General features: G+C 51.7%; 1 protein-coding gene across 2 annotated transcripts in view; it reads left to right on the top strand.

The window, feature by feature from the left end:
• XXYLT1 (xyloside xylosyltransferase 1) overlaps positions 1–26,345 on the top strand; it is a 163,773-nt gene that overhangs the window by 125,542 nt on the left and 11,886 nt on the right. Inside the window, exon 4 of one of the 2 annotated variants that reach the window (XM_059687444.1) lies at positions 21,514–21,778. The exons of the other annotated variant lie outside the window; for it this stretch is intronic. Within the exon in view, the coding sequence (XP_059543427.1) occupies positions 21,514–21,763 (250 nt within the window). The 3' untranslated portion in view covers positions 21,764–21,778. Of the gene's footprint in view, positions 1–21,513; positions 21,779–26,345 lie in introns of those variants that run through there. 2 annotated transcript variants of the gene reach the window in all.

Here is a 26,345-nt window from a genome sequence, read left to right as displayed (position 1 = left end):
TTCAAGCTGAGGCAGTACTTAGCCAAGTTTCTGCCCAGACGGCCTAGGGAAATGCAACCAGACCGGGCTCAGGCTGGCCTGGGTGGAGGGTTGACCCATCCATAGGTAGAAAGACAGATCTCTAGGTCGGGTGACTCCACGGCTCCCACATAGGTCAGGGGGACTTTCAATAAATGCGTTGCCTCTATGGGCGGGGTGTCAGCTGAACTGAGGAAGCCACCTTGCCAGGTATTTGGACCACAGGGGAAGGGGCTCAAGAGGAGGCAGCAGCAAGTCAGAGAGAGCTCACCTGGCCTCAACCTTAGCCACCCACCAACCCACAACACATCCGACCCTGCCTGTGAGCCACAGAACAGGGGAGAATGGCCAGGCCCCTTTATTGTGGTGCACCCTGCACCGGGCAATGTGTTTAGTGCTTTATATGGAGTGTTAATCCTGACGGCAATCTTATAAGGTCCTTATGAATATTACCCCGATTTTCCAGATGAGAAAAGTGAGGTGCAGACTGTTTACACACATACTCAAGGCCAGCCTTGGAGCCAGGACGTGGGAGAGCCAGGGTTCCCCATGCAGTATGAGGCTCTTTTCCAGGCGTTCCCTCTCCGGGGTTCCTGTGGGGGTATCTGGGCAGCAAGGGGGCAGCAGTGGTGTTTGATGGAAGGACACCCCTGGGGGATGGGGCAGCTGCAGCGTCAGAGCAGGAGGGCCAGGCTCTTTGTTGCCCATTTTTTGAGCAGATTGTCCCCTCCCTGGGGCCTTGATGTAGGTTTTAGAAGACAAGATAGGAATCTAAGCTTTTCATTTTTAGAGAAGAGAGAGGGAGAGAAGAAGAGAGAGAGAGAGAGAGAGAGAGAGAGAGAGAGAGAGAGAGAGAGAGAGAGAGAACAACATGAGACTTCTGACTGGAATCTGATCCCGGAGAAGTGCAGCCAGTGCCCCAGTCCTCCTGCAGGAACCCTGCAGGCCCAGTGGGAGCTTCCCGCCCTCCGGGAGCCCTGGTCGAGCCTGCCCCCCACGGCCCAGCCCCTGACCCTTCTTTCCGCCTGCCTTCCCTCTTTCAGCAGAAACCCTCAGCCTTGTTGTTTCAACTGCTCCAAGCAGGTTTACCAGCTATTGTTCTTGGAAGCCTTTCTGTGATCTTAGGACCTTTGAGCGAAGACCAAACAGCTAGAAAAACACTGGGCAGTTAGAAAATGTTTGTGATTTTTGTGGAACAAAAGAGGCATTCAGGAGACTCAGCATTGTCCCGGTGAGGATGAAAAGGCCCCTTCAGGCCTCCTCTCCCCTGGGAGCACCAGCCCGCATTGTTGTGGAATGTCCTGAGCATCCTCCAGTGTCAGGCTCCTCCTCTGTGGCCTGGGCTGCGAGTATTTACTCTGTGACCGCCTTCAGTTCTCACTACGTTTCTATTCTTTTCATCTTGTTGGGAAGAGTGGCCCAGTGTTATCACCCAGTCACAGTAGTTTCATTCTGGTTACTGGCTCCCAGTCTTTGACTGGATACCTTCACTTGCTTATCCTCAGCAGGAGTAATAAAGTCAAATTGATATAGCAATCCATAGTGGCATAGTCAGTTCCCTTAACAGGTCTTTATTTCGGTTTCATTACGCAGATGCTATCTCTGTTTGATCAAAGGCAGACAGAGGTCGGAAGCAGGGATGTGCCATGCACATTGTTGCTCAGCCAATAAGAGCCTCAGTGAGCACAGCGCTCCTGGAACTCTACTAAGATTCCTCCTGCAAGGAACTAAGTATTGAAAGTTTACTGACTCAGCTTTTTTAATTTAATTTAAAAATATTTCAGTCCTGTTGTAGGCGGTGGGATTGGCAGCTGGTGTTAGGTCAGTGGGGATCTGGGTTCAGCAACCTCAGTACTTGAGTTCTGGCTAGGAAAGAATTCAGAGCCAAGACTCCAACTATAAGAAAGCATCTTAAATAATAAAAGGCTAATATGCAAATCAACCAAACCGAACGGCAGAACAACTGGTTGCTATGACACACACTGACCACCAGGGGGCAGACGCTCAATGCAGGAGCTGGGCTCATGGCTGGCTGGTGAGTGCAGCGGTGGAGGCAGCAGTGCTAAGAATGTCGGGGAAGTGGGCCTAAGACGTCAGTCAGACATCCCTCGAGGGCTCCAGGACTACGAAAGGGCGCAGGCTGGGCTGAGGGAACCCCCCGCCCCCCACGACATGAATTTTGTGCACTGGGCCTCTAGTGTATTTATAAAATCGCAGACATAGGATAAGTAATTCCTAGGGGAAAAAAATGGACTTAGGAAACAAGTGATAGAGGCAAAGGAAGGGCCCTTGGATCTTGGGGGTGAGGAAGCTAAAGGTAACTTACCTGGGGGGAGGGGACAGGGGAAGGTGAGGGCACTCCTGAAGGGAGAGAGGGCGCGCGCCCTGGGTCCTCCTCCTCACGGTGTTAAGGGTGGAGATCTTAGGGGAGGTCCCAGGGGAAGATCTCGGTAGAATATGCAGCAGTTTTCCAGGTGTGTCCATTCAGGGTTGTGGTCTCCACTGATTGACTGGCCAGTTCTAGCGCAGGGGACTAAGGTCAATGCAGCTGGTTCTGTTGCTTTTCTGGGCCTGGAGCTGAAATACAACTTAGGCCTAGATCAGTGATGGCGAACCTTTTGAGCTCGGCGTGTCAGCATTTTGGAAAACCCTAACTTAACTCTGGTGCCGTGTCACATATAGAAATTTTTTGGTATTTGCAACCATAGTAAAACAAAGACTTATATTTTTGATATTTATTTTGTATATTTAAATGCCATTTAACAAAGGAAAATCAAACAAAAAAATGAGTTCGCATGTCACCTCTGACACGCGTGTCATAGGTTCGCCATCACTGGCCTAGATGTTAACTCTAGGGAGGAAAGGAAAGGTCAGGGGTTCCAAACCACTTGACCATGAGGAAAGGTCACCCTGTGGGTGAGGTCCCACCCTACACTGTCCTTTCCTAGGCACCCAGGGCTTTCCACCCTGGTGACTTTCTGTACCTGGCCCATCGTCCTTGCTCTGCTCATCTCTGTCTAACTGCCTACCACAGTACCACTGTTGTCTTTATCTTTAAAAGCTATTTCTAGAGTTGGGGCTCCATTATTCTAGGCCCAGGTCTCTCTAATTCTAAATTAGTTCGCTTCTCCCTTTGGGGCCCAGGCTCAGGTGCCCACAGCAAGCTGGTGAAGTGTGGCCTGCCCGGGGCCCACCCCACAGCCCACGGCCCCTCAGACAGGAAGCTGAGATGCACACAGCTGGATTGCATCTCCCGTTCCTCCTGCCATGCTCACGTCTGGTTCAGCCTGTGCAGCCTTCCTGTGTTACATCATGGCCAGGCAAGCTCAGTGAAGTACGTCTGGAGCTGGGCGTGGAAACTGGGGGTAGTCACTTGTGTTGGAACACCAGCCGCGGGCTTCTTTCACCGTCCTCAGAGGAGGGCCCCTGGGTGAGGGGAAGGGCCTTGGGAAATGCCTTCCTCCCCACCCTGCCCCATCTCTCCTTCACACTTGTGCCCTGGGGGGGCTTGCCCATGTGAGTCTTTGCCTGTATCCTGTCCGAATCCCGTGTTTCACTAGAGGACTAACAGTTTGACCCGCCGTCAGGAAATTCCTGAGATGTATGCTCAGTACCAGTTGAAGGAACTGGGGATGTTTAGTCAAGTTAAGAGAAAAGCCCTTAGGGCATTACCACCGTCTTCTTGTGAAAGAGGAAATACGTTTGTTCCTTTTGGCTCCAGGGGGTAGGACTTGGACCAGAGAGTTAGAAACATTAACGGGGTGAAATTCAGTTCAATGTAAAAAAGAACTCACTAAAAAGTGTAGTTTTCAGAAAATAGAATATGTTGTCCTGAGAGTGAATTTTCTCTCCCTGGAAATTTGCATTTCTCGGATGAGGCGACTGTGACACGGGGTCCAGGGAATGGCCACTCCCGCCCTGAGTGAAGCATGAGATGACTGTTTCCCTGTATAGCTGTTGGCCTGTGGTCACTCCCTCCACAGTGCCCTTTAGAGACAGCTACCCATAGGACTGAGCCAATCCAGAACAGGCCCCAGGGAGGCATCCCAAAGGAGGGAGAGGATCAGGGAAGGGGAGGCTCCCTGCCTCTCTCCCCACGTGGGGCCCATGCTTCTGGCCTTGCCCCTAACTTCTCTTAGTGATGGTGATAGTGATGGTAGCAACAAGGGCCTATCAGTGTTTTGGAGAAGAGCTGAATTTGTGTGCAGCTTGGCTGTCATGGCGAGCTCTCTGTAATTCTAGAATAGTCTGATGACTTCTTGATAGAGGAGAGAATATATAACATCTCACTAGCAGACTCACACCTTGCAGGCAGTGGGAGAAGTTTGCTGAAAGCAACAGAGTGGCAGGTCTTCCTGTGAGCAGCCTTGTGAGTCGAAAGTGTGGACAGGAGGAGAGCTAGAACTCCCCAAATTGTGACCTTTTCAATAGTCTTTATTTATCAGTGCAGAAACGTGTGTGTGTCAGAGAGAGAGGGATGCACAGGTTTTGTTTTCTTTGTTTCCCTGTCCGAGCTCCACATTAAATAACTCATTTTAATAACTTGGAATCTTTCCATACTTTTATTTATGCTTATAAAAATTATACGGTTATACACCACACACACACATCATAAACACATACATGCATGTACAAGCTTGTTTAAAAGTAATTGTTCTACAAAAATGGGATCATATTAATCATATTTACTGCATACTGCTTTTCTTGTTCATCAATATTTCATAGAAAAACCCCTCCAAGTAAACTAATATATCTCTTGTTTCATTCATTTTATTCCATAGAAGGGAGGGTATATATTTTATTCAACCATTCTCACATCGATTGGCATTCACTTTGTCTCTAGTCTTTTCATTTATAAATAACAGCCTCCACAACCATCCATAAACCACCTCCATAAGCATCCCTGTAGTTACGTGTCCTTGTGAACTATGGCTTTTATTTCCTAGTAACAGATTCCCAAGAGGAAGAGTGCTGAGCTGAAGGGTATAGTATTTTTTATTTTGATAGCTGTTTCCAGATTGTTTTCCAAGAACTACAATTATCATTTTCATTACCAGTTGGTGAGCGTACCTGTTTCCCCATCCCCATAGCATTAATTTTTATTTCCACGTTAGCGCTAGCCGGTCTGATGGGTAGACGGTAATATCTCATTGCTACTTCAATTGTCATTTCTCTGACTCCTGTTGAGTTAGAGCAGTGATGGCGAACCTATGACACGCGTGTCAGAGGTGACACGCGAACTCATTTTTTGGGTTGATTTTTCTTTGTTAAATGGCATTTAAATATATAAAATAAATATCAAAAATATAAGTCTTTGTTTTACTATGGTTGCAAATATCAAAAAATTTCTATATGTGACACAGCACCAGAGTTAAGTTAGCGTTTTTCAAAATGCTGACACGCCGAGCTCAAAAGGTTCGCCATCACTGAGTTAGAGCATCTTTTCATATGATTCTCTGCCATTTGCATTGCTCTTCCATGAATTACCTGTTCATATCCTTGCCTGTTTTTCTCCTAGTTTCCCACTGACCAAGGACCAGCTCTGGCCAGGCTCCGTGCAAGGGCCACTCGTATGAATGCTCTGTAGTGTTCACACAGCCTCTAGATGTTACTAATATTACCACCTTACAGGAAGCTAAAGCCCAGAGAGGACCAGCATGTGGCCAGGATGACTCAGCTAGTCAGGGGCATGGCTGCAGCTGAAACGCAGATCTGACTCTGAATCCCGCGTTCTCTTGACTATTCCCCGTGGCTCCCTCACTACCTGGGGCTGGGAGATGAGTGTGTGTGTCGGCCTTGCTCCGTGTTGCCTCATAGGTTAGCAGTACAGGTATCAGGGGAGTGAAGAGTGGGTCGTGTGGCACATCTTCTGGGGCCTGGAAAACCCACAAGCACCAGTAAACCAGTGTGATCAGTTGCCCAGTGTTTAGCTGTGATAATTCACAGAACCCAACCTGAATTCCTGTGGCCTTTGGCGAAGGTGCCACCAGGTGTCAGCAAGCCTGTTTCACTTTCCTAGTCTGTGCATTCTCATCTTGGTTAGAAATGGTCTTGTTGGGTGTAAGAATGATGATAGCCATCTTTCTTCTCAACTGTAGCTTGTGTGGTATACCAGCTTATTCACAGATATCAGCACTCACATCATTTGCGCAATATTTATGCAGTGACCGTGATGCCACCACCCCTTGTACCCCCCATTCACTGTTACAAATTGAGTTGTGTTCCCCCCAAATTTCATATGTGGAAGTCCTAACGACCAGTACCTCAGAATGTGACCTTATTTGGAAGCACGGATGAGTTAGAGTGAGGTCATTAGGGTGGGCCCTAGCCTAGTATGACTGGTGTTCTTACAGAGAGGGGAAAGTTGGACCCAGATACACTCACACAGGAAGAACACCGTGTGAAGATGAAGGCAGGCATCCGGCTTTGCTTCTACAAGCCAAGGCACGCCAGAGAGTGCTAACACACGCACACATGCACGCACACACTCCTCCACCACCACCACCCCCCACCCTCTGCCTGCCTCTAGCACCTTCTCACAGCCTGCTGCTTGAGGGGCTCAGGTGACAGGAGCTTCTTAGTGGTGACGAAGGTGGATGTGGGGAGTGGGCTTCTCATGTGGCAGCACCGTGCATGTGCTTCCTTTTAAAATCGTGCTCCTGTTCAAGGATGGAGATCTGTAAAAACAAGAGAAAGGAGCTGGCGTAATGCAGGGAGTGGGACTTTAGGGGGCAGAGGGACTGGTGCGATTTAAATTTCTGACTGTGCTATTTTCTAGTTACTTCACTTCCCTGAGACTTTGCTGCCTTATTGATATCTACACTAATAAAAGAGAAAAATGGTAATTGGCGTACAACGATACCCTTTTCATTGGCTAATCAGGGCTATATGCAAATTATCTGCCAACTAAGATTGGCAGTTAACTGCCAACAAGATGGCGGTTAATTTGCATATGTAGGCACAATGCAGGGAGGCGAAAGGGAAAGCAGGAAGAAGCCCCCTGCCACTGACAGTGATCGGAAACCCATGGGGGGAGCTAAGAACTGGGGGGCAGGGCAAAGGCGGCCCTGGGGCTGCCTTTGCCCTGCCCCCCAGCCATGATCGGAGAATCAGGCGCCTTTTCCACCCTGGCCAGTGATAACAGGAAGTAGGGATGGAGCCAGCGATGGGAGCTGGGCACGGTCGAAGCTGGCAGTCCCAGGAGCTAGGGGCCCCTTGCCTGGGCCTAAAGCGGATCCCATGATCGCGGGGCCACTGCAGCTGTGGGTCCCCGCTGCCCAGGCCGAACGCCTCAGCCAGAGGCATCCTGCAGGGGCAGGGGCGGGGCCCGTGTGATCGCGGCGCCCCCCCCCCCCCCCCCCCCCCGCTGCCACTGCAGGTCCCCGCTGCCCGGGCCGGACGCCTAGGCCAGAGGCATCAGGCCTGGGCTGGGGGCAGAACCAGTGATGGGGGGAAATGAGGGTCCCCTGCCCAGGCCTGACGCCTCTGTCAGAGGCGTCAGGCCTGGGCAAGGGGCCGATCCTGCGATTGGAGGGTGATGGGGGTCAATGCCTGAGGGTTCCCAGTATGTGAGAGGGGGCAGGCTGGGCTGAGGGACACTCCCCCCCGCCCCACACCCAGTGCACCAATTTCGTGCACCGGGCCCCTAGTATTAGAAATAATAATAATAATAATAATACTTTTGGAGTTGTTGTGAGAACTAAAGAGAATACAGGTAAAGCTCTGAGCAGAGTGCTTGACTCACAAGATGATCACTGCCTTTGGATTTGCTTTCCTAGACTGAAATACTGAAATATCTTGATTTCTATCTCTGTGGGGTGTGTGTGTGTGTGTGTGTGTGTGTGTGTGTGTGTGTGTGTGTGTGTTTGGGGGAGAGGGGGAGATTGAGAGAGAGATTGAGATTAAGTTATATGTGAGTGTTGATCTTTTTTTTTTTTATCCTCACCTGAGGATATGTTTTTTATTGATTTTGAGAGCGAGAGAGGGAGAGAAACATTGATCAGTTGCCTCCCGTATGCACCCCAGACGAGGGATGGAACCCACAACCTAGATATGTTTCCTGACAGGGCATCAAACCTGCAACCTTTTGATGCATGGGATGATGCTCCAACTGACTGAGTCACCCAGCCCGGGCCAATGTTGTTCTAAATCTCAAATGAGTAAAAGATGAGTTACAACCTTCCTAATGCCGCGACCCTTTAATACAGTACTTCATATTGTGGTGACCCCAAACCATAAAATTATTTTCATTGCTACTTCATAACTGTAATTTTGCTACTGTTATGAATCATAATGTAAATATCTGATATGCAGGATGTATTTTCATTGTTCGCAACCCACAGGTTGAGAACCACTGAGTTAGATTCAGCAATTTGTAAGCTGAAGGCTCTTGAGAAAGTTTTCAGTTATACCTAGTTTTAGGATTAATTAGTATCTTGCTCAAATTCCATGTTTTTGTAAATGTAGTGGTTTGCATTTCTAAGAAATATTTATGCCTGGTTGGTTTTAATTATGCAGGTATATTTACGTAATAAAGGGAAACAAGGATGGATGGAAGAGCAGTATGACATGGTTGGCCCAGCCCAGAACTGGGACTTGGAGCCCAGGTGACTTCGGGCGGCCCTGCAGGTCACTTGTGCAAGGCTAGACTCCCACACAGGAAGTGGTAAGGAGGGCTGCTAAAGCCAGACCAGCTGGTAAGGATGGTTTCACATCACCTCACTTCTGATGCAAGGTTGTTCCACTGAGGGAGAGGGGAATAGTGTTAGAGTTGTGTCACCCAGACAGGGTTGTTTTGTGTATGTGTGCAGGGACCTCTAGCACTGGCAGCAGCCAGCCGTGGAGGAAGGGCCCCGCCGTGCAGGAAGCCGTGGCTGCAGGGAGATTTCTCCAGGCTCGGTTTCCATCTTCTTCATAAGATGCGAGGTGGCCATCTCCACCGTGCCTGCTGTCAGGGCTAAATGCGAGGACAGGGCTTAGTGGTCCCCTTGAAGTGGGGGGCAGTGAGAAGGGGTGACGGTGGGGAGAACACGGATCCGTAGCTAACTTTGCCCCTGGCACTTCGTGGCGCCCTTCCCCTTTTCTTGGAAGCAGTTTGGAGACAGCTTTGGTCTGGAAGTGGAGCTGTAAACAGAAGGCCTTCTAGGCAAAAGGAAACAAATGCTCTCTGCGCGAGGCTAAGCGGGGAGGTGCCTCTGTGTGCTTGGGGTTTATTTTTATTTTCTAATCTTGTTAGCCACAGAAAAAGACGCTGAGGAGCCTCTGATTTGATTACCATCCAGGGGCAGTTTATCTGTTGTCTGTGGGATCCCTGGCCAGATGTCCGGGGCTCCCACTGTCTCCTCCCTCCCCTCCTTCCTCTGGGATGGCTTGGAGAACGCAGCGGAGGCTTAGCAGATGTGGGTACTGATGGCCAGGTTCTGTCTCTTATCTCAGATACGTGTTGTCCAGCCTGTTGGTTACTGAGGGATATGGTGCCTTATATCCTGAGGCAGAGCTGGCAATGGGAAGGCCGTGGTGGAAGAAAGGTAGAAAGTGGGCGTAGTGCCTGTTGACTCCATCGGATGGCCATCCTCAGAGCTCTCAGCTGAGAGGCCCCAGCCCCTCCGTGCAGACCCACCCTTTCCTCTGCGTGAGAGCAGCTTCAGGCCTCTCCGCAGGCGTCTCACCTGTGTCACAGCCAGGGCTGCAGGCAGGTGGGAGACCTCCTCCGGGCTCCTCCCCGACACAGCTCAGAATCACTGACTCTGGAACGTTCCAGCCTAACGAGATTTAGACACCGTGTTGAGGCTCCGAGAGAGGAAGTATTGAATCCCTTGAGACAGGGTGTGTTTGGAGCCGCTTGGGGGCCAGAGCCTTCCTGGGGGTGGGATGGGAGTTCAGAAGAAAGCCTCTCTCCATCGTGAGCATTAAGGATGGCTTCCACCAAGAGGCTTTATCGTTTTTTCTCAGAGTAATAATAAAACTTTATTGATTGTTTGATAATCATTTTATCCATGATAACAAATTGGGCACATTGACATAAAGAGCCTGCAACTAATTTAAAGCATTCCTTTTCCGTAGGAGTTCAAAATCAATAGTTAACTACTAAACATTAGTGAAATGCTGCCTGAAATTAATCAGGAATTCTCACACTTGTTAAAATGTAGACACTCTGGGAAAAGGTAAGACTTGAAGCTTATTGAGAAGTAATGATAGTAGGGTAAGAGAAGGTGGGAAAACAGGAGGCATAGAACTTCAAGTGCTGGTCACAGTTGGCAGTGTCACCAAGAAAGGAAAAATTAAGGCCAGTGCTGCTGGGAATACCTTGGTTTCCGCCTACCTCCTCAACAAGGGTCAAATGCCTACAGGGTCCCTGTTACTGTGTAGGGAGCTCTCACGGACCCCTCAGACCCAGCGATGGTTGAGACAGATCTCCAGGTCATTGCTCTGTGGCCTGTGGGTGGACGCGGAGGCGTGCACCGGGTGGGAGCTTCCAGGGATGGCCTGCAGCTTCCAGAGGAGTCTCAGCTGCTCATGCCACAGAGCGGCCACAGGGCACGTACCCCAAAGCGGCATCCTCCCAAAGTGGCCTCGCTGCCCAGCTGAGCAGGGCCTTTCCACAATTCAAACGCCTGATTTCCTTTGCTGCTTCTTATACAAACTGTAAGCAAGCCACTCTTGAGCCATTAACCTTTAAAACTGTGCTGTTAAAGGATGATTTCTTGTTATTGTGTCATAATTTTCTGCCCCATCTAACAGATTTCTAACACACACACGCCTCTTTTGTAGAGCAGAAATTTACATAGAAGTCTGCTAAGTAACTTTGGGTGTGAGCCTCCCTCCTGTGGACTTCATGTGGCATTTGGCCATTAGGCTGGGATCAAATGCAATAACATGGAATGTAGATACATCTGTGCTTTGCCAGCTTTGGGAAATATTCTAGGTACCCTGGTGCTGGGGAGGCCTCGGGGTTCTCTGGGTCACAGGATAAAAGTACTGTATCTTCCTGAAGAGTCGGTTTTACTCAAAAGGGGAAAATGGATAGTTAACAATGTGGGTGTAGGATAGTGTAGAATATTAAAGTTTTATAGATCTCCTAGATGAGACTCAATTTTACATTCAGGGCACCAGCTGTGCCCAGGTCCCCTCCATGCTGGCCTCTGTCTTTTCCCCGGGGAAGTTTTAGATGCCCTGCTCTGTGTTTTCTTGTGATGTGATCACTTTATCATTCTTATAATATTATTTTATCATGAACTAGAGATGTGAGACAAAAGTGGATGGTTATACCTATGAATACAAGGGAAGTAATGCCAAGTACCTAGTGGCTCCCAAATGTCATTGCGGCCCCATCACAAACACCCAGGGAACCTCTCAAAAGGCAGGATCCTGGACTTCTCCCAGGGGATTCTGATTCGGTTGATCTTGGGTGGGGCCTCCAAATCTGCATGTTGGACCTACACCCACAGTGATTATGGCCTGGAGCTAGATGTGGGAACCAAAGAACAAGTTTATTTTGACTACAGCTGCTGAGAATGTGTCTGCAGACTGGCATTCCACGGATCAGGTGGAAGAGTGGTGGGGGGTTTTTTGTAGCATTTTTTTGTTAATGTTTATTAGTTGTCAACGTTTAAAATCGGGATATTTAATAGCTTTCCTTTAAAACTCAGAAGTCTGGGTCATACCAAGGGCTTCTCTCCAAGGCCAGGCCTGAGCTGGGCAGTGGCAGCCCATGCTCTCTAGGTTTCCATGACTTGGGCGCCCCTGTATGGCCCCCCAGCTGCACTCACTCACATCACTGCCTGGCTCTCTGGGTACTGAAAGTGTTGATTCCTGCTGGGTGAACACGTGGTCATGCATAACGTTCCTCAGTCATAACTTGAACAGCTGAGTCACAATGTCCTTTTCCCAGGAGCAGCAGCGGGAGTCACTGCTGACCCATCCCCCATTCCTGTCATCAAGGGAATCACCCACCTTGGCTCCCACCTGGGGCGGGAGAAAAAGACTTCAACTGAGGAGTTAATGGGACTCAGAATCATCGCCTCTGCTTAGCACTTCTTGCCTTTCACTCGTTCCCCATGCTTCTGTTTCCAGAGCCTCATTTTCCTCTCCTGGACCTGCACCACCCCCCCTCCACCCCACAGAACACACTCAGGCTCTCCACTGCCGTCCTAGTGCAAAGGCGGACCCAGAGCGCCCCTGCCGGTCAGTCCGTGCCAAGGGCACCTGCTCCTCCCCTGTCCTTTTCACCTTTGGTCCCATTATAACTCCAGGTCCATCTGTGCTTAATATGTGACAAGGAGCTCAGGCCCCATCAGGAGATAGTTGTTTTGTTTTTCTCTCCTCTTCACTTTATTGTGAAATAACTGGCATACATCCCTGTGTAAACTTCAGGTGTACAGCATCATGATTTGATTTGCATGAACTGTGAAATGATTACCACAGTAGGTTTAGTTACCATCCATCATCTCATATAGATACAATAAAGAGAAAGGAATACAATTTCTCCTTGTGATGAGAAGGACATAGTTTTTCTAGGAAAATGAGCTCAGAATCCCAAACAAGACTTGAAGTGATGACCTTCTAGAGTAGCGGTTCTCAACCTGTGGGTCGCGACCCCTTTGGAGGTCGAATGACCCTTTCACAGGGGTTGCCTAAGACCATCGGGAAACACATATATAATTACATATTGTCTTTGTGATTAATCACTATGCTTTAATTATGTGCAATTTGTAACAATGAAAATACATCCTGCATATCAGATATTTACATTACGATTCATAACAGTAGCAAAATTACAGTTATGAAGTAGCAACAAAAATAATTTTATGGTTGGGGGTCACCACAACATGAGGAGCTGTATTAAAGGGTCGCGGCTTTAGGAATGTTGAGAACCACTGAGCTAGAGCATCATGCTGCTGAGCCCTTGTTGGGCCGGCCGTGGGTGAGCACAGGTTTGGCAGGGACATTGGCCACTGTGCCTGCAGCTGGCACTGCTCGGCGATCAGGAGCGAGGCCCCGGCTCCTGTTTTCTTCTGAAATAGGCTCTTTCATTCTGAGCGGTCACTTGACAGGATTGCCTTATTTCTCTCTATATTTTAGCCAAGCAAGCCCTGGGTTACATTTCTCCTGCCTGGAGTCTTCCCCGATGGACTCTAAAGGTCTCGTAGAACATGCCTCTTCTCTCAGTTATCTGCGTCCAGGTGAAGGCACAGAGATGTGAATGTCAATTTTAAAAGCTTTTAAAAGGCATAGAACATTTTCTTTGTTAAATTTAATCTCTCTCTTGCCTTCCCTGTATTGATTCTTTCTGGACCCTGAGCATGTATGACTTAGGCCAGTGAGAGTCAACTTTTTCATCTCATGGCACACATAAACTAATTGTTGAAATTCTATGGCACACCAAAAAACATATTTTTTGCCCACCTGACAAAAAAAGGTATAATTTTGATTCATTCATGCCGGATGGCTTTTGTTGAGTTGGCTGTTGTCATTTTTTATTTGCCAATCTAAGGGAAAAGAGGTCACTGCCCTGACAAAATAGTCAGGTATTGCACGCTTTAAAAATTGTTGCTGCACACGGGTTGAAAATTGCTGACATAGGCCCACACTCCCCTCACAGTCCTAGAAATGGTGATGCAGGAGAATGCAGGCTGCTGAGATGGCCTGCGTTTCTGCACTCCTCTTTCTTGCAACTACACCCTCAATGGCTGGCATGGAGGCCCGGCCGTGGGGCCCCGAATCCCAGGCTTTTATCCTGAGCACCCGGTCATTTCTGCATAGGATCCCCAACCATCCTGCTGCCTTCTGCCCGAAGCACTGCCGGCCACTAGCCTCAGCCCCACTCTCCCCCTCAGATAATCAGCTTTGCCCTTAGAGATAGAAAAAGTAGGCAAATCAGAAGTCATTCCTGCCAACCTCACTGTTGGGAAAAGGTAAGTCAGGCTTGTGGGATGTGTTTTCTGACACGTCCCAATTTTATATATTTCATCTCCATCAAGGACCAGGTCTTCTCCTTTTCGTTCAGAAAACATGTTAATCAGGATTACATATTTAACCTCGATAGTTGACCCGAACACACTGAAATGTGTAACGTACAAAAGGAGTGTCCCTGGGGCTAATTGATGTTTGGAAATATTTACTTAAAGCAGAGAGAAATTGTATGCATTTCAAGAAAAATTAATAAGAGGGGAGAGAGTGGTTATGCAAAAGCAGGTGTTTTTACCAGTTTCTCCAGGGTGATGTCCTGAGAGTTTAAGTGCTAACCTGCCAGGGGGACTCTGTATATTCCCAGTGTGACTTGAGCGGCTTTGGGGACGGCAGCGGTGGGGTACAGTGTCCATTCTGTGCTGTAAGTGAGTTAAATGGATTGTGTCCAGCCTGGCGGTTCATGTCTAGGCTCTAAAAGGGCGGCACAGCACTGGCCAGTGGCCCGGCAGGCTCTGAAGATAGCGTGGTAGTTATTGGTTGCAACCTCACTGTCGTGCGCTGTGAGGGGCTTTGTGGCGGCCCCACCGAGGCCAGGCATGAGCCGAGTCTCTTCTCCCTGCCAGGTGCTGGGCTAGGCAGTATGAATTCGATATTATAAGACAGCCCTTGTCCTCCAGGGACTCACAGCTTCCTAGGTCAGAGAGGCGCACAGGACGATCATCACCGTCACCACCAGAGTGTCCAGGGACCAGAGGAGGGAGGAGGGAGCTTCGCAGAGGATGTGGCCTCCGCGCTGAGTTTTAATGAGGTGAAGTCTCGGTGGATGAGGAGGGGGAAGGACACTGCAGCCAAGAGGAGCAGCAGCCCGTGCAGAGGGCATGCGCAGGGCACGTGCAGGGACTTCAGCCCCTTTGATTTGGGTGGAGCTCGGGGTTGGCGCTGGGAGCTGAGGGGATGTGCTTGGACAGGGTCAGGGCCAGGTCCTCGGGGTCCCGTGCGCTCTGCTAAGGATTAGAGTTAACTCTGTAGCAGTGAGGAGCATGGCGTCACCCTAGTGTCAGGGTAGAGGAGTCTGTGGGTACCTACTTCTGGGCGAGGGCTGACCCTGTCCTGGCTTAGCCACTGTCTTGTTACCTTGGCAGTCACAACGCCCCCTGTAACTCACCTCCATTCCAGAGAGGCCACGCTTTTTGAGACAAGACCCATGCTAGTTGCAGGCTGGAGATCCAGAGAGGATAGGAAGCCAGCCCTTCACCTGTCCTTCCTGGGTCCGCAGGCTGGTGGGGCAGGGAGGGACAGACATGCTGGACCACTTGGAGGGAATTCATTTCTGATGCAAGATCTTGGAAGGCTTTACGTAAGAGTTGGAAATTCCAGATTCCAGGTTCTTCCAGACTTTTCTTCTGGAGAATTTTTTGTGGTACTTTTGTTAGTTTGTCTGCCTCCTCCCTCTTTTTTTTGTAGAGCAAGCGTTCCCCCCTTTCCTTTTTAATGATTTTTAAAGGGTGCTCTGTTTTGAAGTCGCTTTTCTCTCCTTCCTTTCCCCCCTTTCTTCCTGCTCTTCCTAGCGCCTGGCTTCCTTTTTGTGTTTTTGTTGTTAAGTGTAGACGAGCAGACTCCCCCCACCCCCGCTCCCCCCCACTCATTTATGCCCAGTGAGAAACAGATCCCAAATGTTACCACAGCGACACTTAGAGAGCAGACACCTTTTTCTTCAGGACCTCTACACTGAACAAGATTTCAGATACAGTTACTGCATTTAATTCCTCGTCAGATGATTATGTTGTTGCTAAATCATGCAGGGAAAGGGGCTTCTGAACCAGCTCATTGTAAGTAATAGATTTCTCTTTCAGCGGCGTGACTGCATCCAGCCCGCAGTGCAGGCCCCGGGTGGCGGTGCTGGGTTGATGGGCACCTCAGTGGTGGGTGCTGCATGTGTCTGTCTGTGGTCTGGAGGCCTGGCTGGTGATGGAGGCGGCGCTCCAGCTGTTACCCCAGATGTGAGGCCATGCACCTGTGCTGAGGTCTGCTCTGTACGTGTGAAGCCAAGCAGGTTTATTTTCTTTATGTCTCAGAGTCTTATTTTAACCTCTCGGGAAGGGAGGAGAAAAGAAAACAACCCCTCTTACACAGAAAGCGGCGGTTGTTTGAGAAGCTGACCTCTGTCCCACATGTCCTCGGCGCCCTTGGAACATTCCACGTTAATTATATATAGCGCTGCTGCCATCCACAGCTTTGGAAAACAGATAAATTCCTTTGGCACCCACAGCTTTGGAAAAGAGATACATTGTGATTGCAGAGCAGTCCGTGCTTGAAGCAGTGAGTGAAAGGAAGAGCCGCAGCCCTGCTGGGATTGGAGGCCTCGAGGCGGCTGGGAGGCTGTCAGCTTGAGGGCAGGGGGGCCCAGGGGGCCCTGGGAGCAGGTGGCTGGGAAGGCAGGCGCATGCCAGGCGTTCGGGCCATCTGACTCTATCTGGAGGCACCAGGGCGCCGGTGCTCAGATGCCCCAGGGAAGCAGTGCTCACCTTGGCCCCAGAGCCCCGCAGCAGGGTGTCTGAGGTTCTGGGAGGCCTTGCAAGTGTCTGCGCCCAGTGCCTTCTCCTCCTCCTGTGTATGTTGTGGTAGAATATATATAACATAAAATTTGTCGTGTTAGCTGTTTTTAAGTTATAGTCACTGGCTTTAGTTCTGTTCAGTGCTGTGCAACCGCCACCGCTATTTCCAAAATATTTTCATCACCTCAAACAGAGACTCTGCACCTACTGAGCGATAACTCCCATTCCCCCTTCCTCGGCCCCTGGACCCTCTCGTCTCCTGTGCCCATCAGCCCAGCACTGTCTCTATGCATGAACTGCTCTACATACTTATCAGTGAACTCCTACAGCATTTGTCTGCTCTGACACTTTGCTGCCTCTCTGCCCCGGAGCACCCTCTCCCACCCCAAGCTCCCACCCTGGAACTGTCAGCTCATCACTCTCCAGGGCCCTTCTTGGTTTCCCTCAGTTATCCTGCTCTTTCTCCAGCTGGAACGGTTGGGGTGAAGTGCTCGTCCTGCCCGACCTGGCTGCTCTGTATGTGGGTATCTGTGCTCCGTCTTCCCTCCACCCACACTCCCTGCTGAACCAAGAACGGCTTGGGGAGCGGTAGGGCTGGGTGGCAGAGGAGATGGGCGTGGACGTCTGTCTCAGTGGAACATTCACAGGCGCTCACTGTGCACTGGAGGGCCGGGGAATGGTCTTGTAAGAGGGGTCTCTGGGTCCAGGCTGCATGCGTTCAAACCCAGGCTTCACACTTACTAGCTGGGTGGCTTTGACTACATTTCCTAACCCCTGGAAGCCTCGGGTTCCTCAGCTGTAAAATGCGGCTACTGGTCGTGCCTACCTCACCAGCTAGTGAAGAGTAAGTGAGTTCCAGTGTGTAGAGCGCTCAAAACAGAGCTTCCGTGGGCTGCAGGCGCTGCCTTACAAGCGTGTGCCCTTCTTACTGCCATCGCAGCCAACGTCCAACGTTGTGAGGACGAAGTGAGATAATCCATGTAAATTACTTCAAAACGGGCTGGCATGGGAAAAGCACTTAGTAAATGTCAGCTATCTGTGTGTGTGTGTGTGTGTGTGTGTGTGTGTGTGTGTGTGTGTGTTTATATCAAAACCAGCTCAGCCTGAGATCTGCCCCAGAGGCTGTCTCCAGCTTGAAGTCACCACTGTTCTAATACAGGGACCACCCAGGGGCAGAGGAAAATGAACCTGCCTGCATTTCCTGTTCTTTTGAAAACAAGAGCTGAGAAATAGGAAACCTGTGAGCTGGATGCCCAGGGCAGGTCCGGGGGATCTAGCTGAGGTAAAAACTGGTGCAGCCCGCACTAGGAGGTGGCGTCCGAGTTCACAGCACAGTCTTGGCATTGTCACCTTTTCTTTTTAAATGTGGGAGCTAAATATGTGAATTTGAATCCTTTCTAACCTCGGGCAAAAAAGATCCTCGCGTTCCATCGGAATTCGGAAGACGGAGGGGGCTTTGCTGTTTATGTGGGTGCCTACAGTTTCATCAGGATTCTCGTTTTTTTAAACCCACAGAAGAAAAGTTATCCTCTGTGAAAACCAAGCTTTACAGAACCGTGTCTCTGTGCTCTGGTTTTAATTGCCAGTTAAAAGAAACCCCAGCCTTGCTTGTTACATAGTATCGTGAATGTTGCCAGGGCCTGCAGAGGCCTGGGGCTGGCGAAGCTGGAGAAGCCATAGCCTTCTTGCCAATTTGTTCCTCTTGGTGAAGAAAGGAGGACTCAGAACTAGCGGGGGAAATGGAACTTCGGCTTCCAGGAGGCAGAAGAAATGTATGTGTGCATGCGCGCGCGTGTGTGTGTGTGTGTGTGTGTGTGTGTGTGTTGGGGGATGCCCTGTGGGAACAGAGCGTGGTTTCTGGGGATCCTGTTGTGTCTCCCACTCAGAGACCCCTGAGCGCCCTCGTGTCTGCACCACTATCACTTACAGTGCTCCCTCTCTGGCTACATGTGTTCCTCATGCTGGATGTGGACTGGGGCCATGCCAGAGGGATGCCCCAGCCTCCCCTACGTGGTCCCAGGCTCAGCAGGCACCCCTACTGTGTGTGTTGAAACAGCATAATTTCTGCTGAAGATGAAAGAGCTCTGTTTTTGTAGGTGTGTGAGGGCCAGGGAGGCTGGAGTGCAGACTGGCTGTCAGTAAATGCTTGCTGAAGACGGATTGGCCATCAGTCGAATTTCTCCTCTGGCCTTTGCTTTAGGTTCTGGAAGCAACACTGCTACACCTCATGTATTGAGCCGGCTTCCCTGAGCCCCTAGCCTCTCTCTCGAAACAAGCCGGACCCTCTCTGAAGCTGCCTGTGTACCTATAGGCCAAGGAAAGGGGCGGAGAAGGAGGGTTCCCGGGAACTGGTCCTTTTCCAGACTGGTTAGTGCAGCTTCTCAAAGCACCTACTAGCTTCCTTCCGTTGAGCTGCTGGCCTTCGGTGAGGGTCCGGTTCACTAAGTGGGGCACACAGCTTCCTCCCGTGAAGGACGCCCCGGCCAGCAGATCAGGAGGCACTGGCGCGTGGGGCGGTGCCCGGGCTCTCAGGCTGGCTGCTGCCGTGGGCCTTGCTCTACTGCGGCCCCTTCCACGTGTTAGTGGCTGTCCTTGCGCACAGACAGGCACCCAAGTAACACGTGACCTGAGGAACTGCCCGTCAGCATGACCCGAACACCCCCTTTTCCCAGCAGCACATGCTTAAGCCCTCGGAACTAGATGGAGACCCTTGGTCTAAAAGGCAGGCCTTCAGGGGCTCCCTGCCCCCTGGCCGATCACATGGGGCCCAGGACATGTGCCAGACGCCGGACTAGGCAGCAGAGGAAGGAAGGAAAGTCTCATCACCCATCGCCTGCTGTGCTCCACGGGGCTCTGTGGTATCTCCTTTAATTGTCTGGCAATGCCTCTCTTCTGAGGTATCACATCCCCTGCTACTACAGGGAGAAAACGGAAGCAAAATAAAGAGAAATTGCATCTGTGAGCGCCCGCTGCTCAGGGACTGTCCGGCACCACCTCGCCTCGTGTCATCCTCACAGCAGTCTCCTGAGGTGTGATGGTTGGTTCTGGAGGAGCTGACGCCAGGATGCAGCTTGACTGACTCCGAGTCCTCCCTCTTCCTCTACCTTCCTGGTTGACCTGTGGACCACAGCATCGCATCGTGAGGGCTTGTCAGAAACGCAGAATCCCGTCCGTCCCACCTGCTGAATCCCAGCTGCACTTTAGCTCATCACAGACACAGCCAAGTTTGAGGAGCACTGCCACTCCCGCCAGCTGTTAGCTAAGAGCAGCCCGAGAGGGGAGTGGAGGAAGCGCAGGGTGGCTGAGGAGACTTCCTGGAGGGGTGCTTGGGCAGAGCCTGTGCAGAGGGGGCCCCTGCCCGCGGGGAGGAGCAGACGTCATGGGGAATCCATGAATGGACACTTGCATGGTCCCCACACATCCAGAGACGGGGCCGCCTGCAGGGTGGTCAGCTCAGAGCTCCCTCAGTGAGATGTGCACCTGGGATGCCCTTCTGAGGAGGAGGACGGGTCTGAAGCTTGAAGGGCTTAGTTTGGTAAAAGTTTCCCAAGATCCCGCAGGGAGCCCGGCTCTGAGCAGGGTGTGGGGGAGGTGTCAGCTGTCACTTTCTGCGTCAGCAGCCCTGCGTCTTGTCTGGCCAGAACGAGCCACCAGGAGGCCTGGTTGGGCCACGCTGGGTCTGTGTGCACGTGGGCAGGTGTCTGTTGCTCTTGGGAAAGGAGCCAGGTGACTGAGGAGGTGGAGGCCCGATAGGGGAGGGAGTGTAGAGGACGCTGGCAGGCGAGGGCGGGCGTGGATGTGGGTGGAAGCGGAGTGCTGGTTCCCACTGTGCTGGGCGGGTTTGTTTCTCTTCTCCTTTGCCTCCTTCCCCAGGCATGTCACCAGCCGAGGTTTCATCTGGCTTTTCCTCAGGCCGAGACTTGGAAACTTGTGGCCTCTCTGGCAACACACCCCTTGGGTTCCTCATGGGGCAGAGAGCAGAGCAGCTGGGGACCCCGCCCCCTTGGGAGACCAGGGTGTGTGGGCTGAGGGCCTGCACCGGTGGGTGGGTGGGGGGAGGTAAGCGCTGGATTAGTTTGGATGTGGTCCGGGGCAGGCACTTCTTCCTCAGTCCAGCAGCGGAGCTGCCTTGGGAGAAAGGCAGAGAGAGGGCGCAAGGAACCTCGAGGAGGGGAGGCCGCCCCAAACAGCCGGAGAATTCCGGAGGAAGGGCTCCCTGGGTGCCAGCCGAACTGCTGTTATTTCAGAGGATTCTAGTGACTTTCCTCAGGGAGTGGCTTGTGCTAGTATCTGATGTTCATGCCAACTTTGATCTGATTTTTAAAATTCCACCTTCGCTCAAATAGCAGTTGGCGATTCTGGTTAAACCCACGCCCCAGAACTCCGGAGAGAGCTGAGAAGTCGTGGCTGTGTCCAGTGGCTGGATTCCCTCTTCTGCACATTCCGCCAGCTCAGGCAGCCCCGGCCTGCCTGTGTGGACCCCTGAATAGAGCCCTAGGGCGGTGAAGGGGGGGGTCGTTCTGATTCTTTTCTGCCTTTATAGGGAGCCCCCTGGCACGGCAGCGATTCTGGTGAACTGTCTGGAAGGCATGGAGCATCGATTTGAGTAGAACGGGTCCAAGGAGGGACTAAGGGGTACGCTTCCAGCTTGAAGGGGAAAACATCTCCCTAGGAGATCAGCATGACCCGGCCAGGCGTCAGGGAGCCTCTGGGTTACGGGCCCTGGTGAGGGCACGATGGTGGCCATCTGGAAGGAGCAGGGGAGAGGCAGGTTTGCTCCACGCCACCTGGGAAGAAGGCAGTGTGTGAAGAGGCCACGCAGACAGCGCCTCACAGCTGTCCCCTTTCCCATCGCCCCAGCCTGGTCCTGTGCTTGGAGAAAGGACACAGAGCCACAGCATACCCAAGCTGGGAAGGCCTCCTTGTTACACAGGTGGGAGAGGAGGCCCTGACGGGTGAGTGGCCTGACCAGTGTCACTGTGCAAGTCAGTGATGATGATTAAAACAGCGGCTCTATTTATGCCGTTTCTAGAGCACTCAGCATAGAAACCCCAGCTTGGAGCCCCGTATCCTCATTCATCCCTGTATCCATCCGGGGCCCTCAGGATCTGGTCCCGAGCCTGCTGAGGCTCCCCATCCTGCACTTCCCTCCATCCTCAGACCACCCGCTCCCTGGGCTCTGCAGCAGCCTCCCGCCTGTCCTGCTGCTCCCAGCCCTGCTTCCTCCCAGCCGTCCTGCCCCAGCCAGTGACCTATCTCACATAGGAGCCACCTTGCTCTAGCCCCGTTGTTACTCTCGGCATCGAGGTCAGTCTCCTGCCCTACCTCACAGGACCCTTCCTGGTCTGGCCCCTGCCCACTGCCCACTGCCCTTCTCATCTTCTACAGTGCTGGGCTCTCTCCTCACCACCTCCACTCTTCACCTGCCTGACTCTTCACGTCTGGGCTTAGATACCACTTTCTCCAGGAAACCTTCCTTGAAGCCCCAAGACCGGGTGAGCAGTCTCTTTTGGGGTCTCTGCGCTCCCCATTGTTGTGCTAACCCGTCTCTTACCACCCGGAATCATCATTGCCTGTTGTCTACAGGCCCCCACCCGCTTCCTGACACTAAGCTGCCGGAGGGAAGGAGTCATAATTGCCTTTCTTACTTGGCGTTGTCCCCAGGGCCTAGAAAGGTATCTAGCACAGTAGGTTTTCAGGAAGTATTTCTTGAATTAATAATTGTGCCAGGCTCTCCCCTGGCGCTTGGCATAGAGTGTCTTATTTAAGCCTCATAAAAGCCCTAAGAAAAGATTTCACTCTGTTGTACAGGTGACACAACTCAGGGCTTTGGCCCACCCCTAGAAGGGCAGCCCTGAGGTGGGAGCCCAGGCCGGACAGCCCCTGCTCTCAAGGGCTGAGCTTGTTCATTGGAATTGCGTAGGCTCTCCACTGCAGGTCTGTCACCTCTGCTGAGGCCCTGGCACGCTTAGAGTCCAAGAAGGCGCCTCAGTCCCGGTGACCGCGGCTTGGAGGAGCAGCTGAGACGCCAGGCCACCTCCGAGGAGCTGCTCATTCTCCGAACCAGACGGTCCCCATAAAACCCTGGTAGTGCTGCTCCTTGGTCCAGCCCAGCACGACTGTGATCAGAGCCGGCCTGTCAGCAAGATCGTTTGCTCTGTGGATTTTATTCCTTTATTTCTTTTCTTCTTAAAAAGAAAAGAAAAAAGAAAAAGAGCAAAGACAGCGCCATGGATTGCCCAGCTGTGAGGCTTCAGATGTGCAGAGCAGCCAGCTGTGTGGGGACGCCAGGTGTGCTGGGACGAGCTGGATGTGTGGGTGGGCTGGAGGGCAGGCACATCTCGCTCAGGTGTGCTCTATTTATATAAATGACCTCTGAGGCAGCTGCCCGCGTGTATTGGCACAGGGGTGAGGAGAGGCTTAAAAAGTCACAAAGGTTCTCTCCGCTTCCTGGGGTGTCATGGAGTTGCAGGAGGCCTGTTGTGGGAGTGGCACGGTAAGCAGAGGTGGAGGAGATGCCTGCCCTGGGTCGAAGGAGGAGGCCAGCCCACCCAGCTGCCCTGTGTTGCATTCCAGCTTAGTGCTCACAGTGGCTGTGTCATCACCACAGCCAAAGGGTGAGACTCCCAGAGGCCTGGGTGCATGAACCAGCCCATCGGATGGTCAAAATGAGCCCAAGGATCGCAGTGGTCTGGCCACATACACCCTGGACTCTGCCAGGTTGTCACCGTCCACAGATTATAGCTCACAAAATGGTGGGGCTTTGTGGATACCCAGAAATGGGTTTTTGAAACAAAAGTAACTGGGGGAAAAAATCAGTACTGTGCTCACACACGGGTGCTAACTTAAAGTGAGATTAATTATTGGAGTTCAGTGACCACTCTGGGCATAAAACCATAGGCTTTCAGAACAGAAAAGGATTCTAGGGCTGGTTAATCCATTTAACAGATGGAGGAACTGAGGCCCTGGGAAGGGAAGTGACATGTCCAAGTTCACCCTGATGGCATGTGCAGAGCCAGGTAAACCGGGCTCAGGGCCCCCTGCCTCCGTAGCAAGGTGGGAAGCGTGTGTGTTTGCCACAGAGAATCCACACTGCTTTTCACGGAACGGGACGTGTCCACAGCTTCCATCATCTCCTCTGATTGCGTTGAACATTTTACCTGCATTATCTCATGACAACCTCCCAACAGCGCTGTTTCCATACGGGAAGCCTGAACGCAGAGAGCTTTGGGACCTTTTCCCGGGTAGTAAGCTGAGGACCAGGATTTGAACCTGGACAGTGAGCTGCCAGACCCGCATTCTTAACCCCATCACACACAGAATGATCTTCATGGCAATGGAAAACGATTATACACCTGCCTCCCCTGCACCCGAGACTGACCGCTGCTCCCTGGGGATGGGAGGTGGCAGAGCTGGGCCCTCCCTCCTGGCACATTAAACGTTAAACATGCTGCTTCAGGGAAGCGTTTCCAAGTGGTCCCTCCTTCCCCCACCCAAGACTGTGACAAAGTGAGAAGGTGCAGTTAGCAGCATAATGTTCATATAAAATTTGCAAGTGGCTATGTTACCTATTTTATAGCCATTTTCAGGACAAAATGATATCATTGCTACCCTTATGGTTCTTTACCTCTTTGTAAGAATAACTAGAGTCCTGGTGTACGAATTTGTGCACAGGTGGGGTCCCTCTGGGTGGCCTGCGGGGATCGGGCCGAAACTAGCTCTCCAACATCCCCTGAGGGGTCCCAGATTCCGAGAGGGTGCAGGCCAGGTCGAGGGACCCCACCAGTGCACTATCGGGGCCAGGTAGGGACCTCGGGAGGGCTCCAGGGTGTGTCCAGTCCTGTCTCGCCCAGTCCCAATCAGGGCCAATCAGGGCCGGCTGGCCAGGGAGGGATGCGGGAGGTTGGCCATTTGGGGAGGGACCACAGGAGGGCTCCAGGGCATGTCCAGCCCATCTCACTTAGTCCCAATTGGCCAGATCCCAGCAGCAAGGTAACCTACTGGTCAGAGCGTCTGCCCCCTGGTGGTCAGTGCACGTCACAGTGCGTGGTTGAGCGGCCTTAGCATATCATTAGCATATTACACTTTGATTGGTTTGACAGTCGACCAGTCACCAGACAACCAGACACTTAGCATATTAGGCTTTTATTATATAGGATAGAATTCCTTTTTTCTTTGGATTATGTTCTTTGGGCCAGCAGCATCAACATTATCTGGGAGCTCTGAATAAGAATCTGCATTTTAACAAGATCCCAGGTGATTCCCTTGCACCTGAGGCCCGAGAAGTGCAGCTGCCCCGAGAGGCAGGGCCTGTGTTTGACCTGCTGCTGTCTCCCATGGTGCCTTGCTCTGGGCATGGTACCTTGCTCTGGGCCTGACAAATGGAAGGTCCTCAGTGTTTGTGTCAGCTTGGCAAGTTGAAGGTATTTTTTACCTTCAGCTAAGCCCCTGCCGCAGATGTTTAGGACAGTGAGCAGGGGCAGCTTAGATGGAATGCGAGGGCTCATGATATTTTTCTGGGCTTGAGAAGTAACATTCGTTGCTGCAGCTGGGTTGCCTTTGTGCCAGAGTCAACCACGCCCCGGTAGTCTCTCCAAGGTCCCACTCGTGGGCCGGAACACACCCTTTTGTGAGGGTGAAGGGCACTGGGCTGGATTGATTGAGCTTTATTCCAGACACAAGGTTAAATTCCACACATACCCCTCCCCATGACCCTACGCACATGCCTGCGCTCTGCTCACCGTCCCGGAAAGCACCCGGCCTGTGTCCTGGGCACTCTCTCCTCTGTGCCAAGGGGCCACTGGGGGCAGCGAGCCAATTCTGAAGGTGACTCTTTCTGGCTTTGTCGTCAGCCTGATGAAAGTCCCTCCCTCGGCCTCAGTTCAGGGAAAGGTCAGGATTGTGGAGCTGAGCTGAGGCCTGGCCTAGGAGGCCAGGCCGACTGCATGTGGTTCCTCACTGGCCCAGCCTTATGGCTAAAGGCCCTGCGGTCTCTTGGTGGGGTCCTGGGGCTCCCACCACATTGAGCTGCTCTCCAGGAGTGATATACAGGCCCCTGTGCTTGGACGCCAGGGGGTCTTCCAGGGCCAGTGCTGAGAAGGGCATGTCAGGAGGGCTGCAGGCACCCCTGGATCAGGTTATCATCTGGGCCCTTCATCGCTAACTTTGTCACACACATCTCATCACGGATGTGCATCTCATCACGGATGGGCGGGTGGGGCCAACTTTCCTGTCTTGCCTTCTCTGCCCTCACCTTGAGGGGAACCTGGTTCCCTCCAGTGCAGACCTGTTGGCTCCAGCTCACAGGGCCCAGGGCACAATCTCCCCCAGCTGCCTCTCTGAACTATTGTTTCACCACCTTCATCCAACAGTCCCCTCTTTCAGATTTCTGCCATCTGATTTGACAGTCTCTTATCCCTTCGTTCATTCATTCTTTAACCCACCCATTCATTCATCCATTTGAAACCTAACAGTTCTCAAAGACCCGCTGTGAATCGAACGTTTGTGCCAGGCCCTGAAAACATAGAGATGAAGAAGACACATTCCTGTTCTCAATACCTGGGTGCCCTGACTCCACTCACGCCCTCGATACTGGGCAGATCCTTTCACTCATTGTTTATTGATTCCTTACTGCGTTTCCCATGGCCCTTGGACACTAGTTCTCTTTCTCAGCCGTATTTGTACCCCAGCTCCTCTATCTCCACAGATGACTCTACCTCTTACTTTCCTGAGATTTCAAGTTCACCCAAAATGAGTTTTTCCAATATTCCTGACTCCCACCTAGAACCTCTCTGTCCATCCTCCAGTCTCAGATGCATCCCAGGACTCCCCTTGTCTTGGCAAACTCTTTCCTGGCTCCCGGGA

The sequence above is a fragment of the Myotis daubentonii genome, chromosome 3 (assembly GCF_963259705.1).
Source record: "Myotis daubentonii chromosome 3, mMyoDau2.1, whole genome shotgun sequence".
Taxonomy (NCBI): domain Eukaryota; kingdom Metazoa; phylum Chordata; class Mammalia; order Chiroptera; family Vespertilionidae; genus Myotis; species Myotis daubentonii.
The sequence above is the reverse complement of the archived record's forward strand: the minus strand, read 5'-3'. Positions and strand labels throughout refer to the sequence as shown.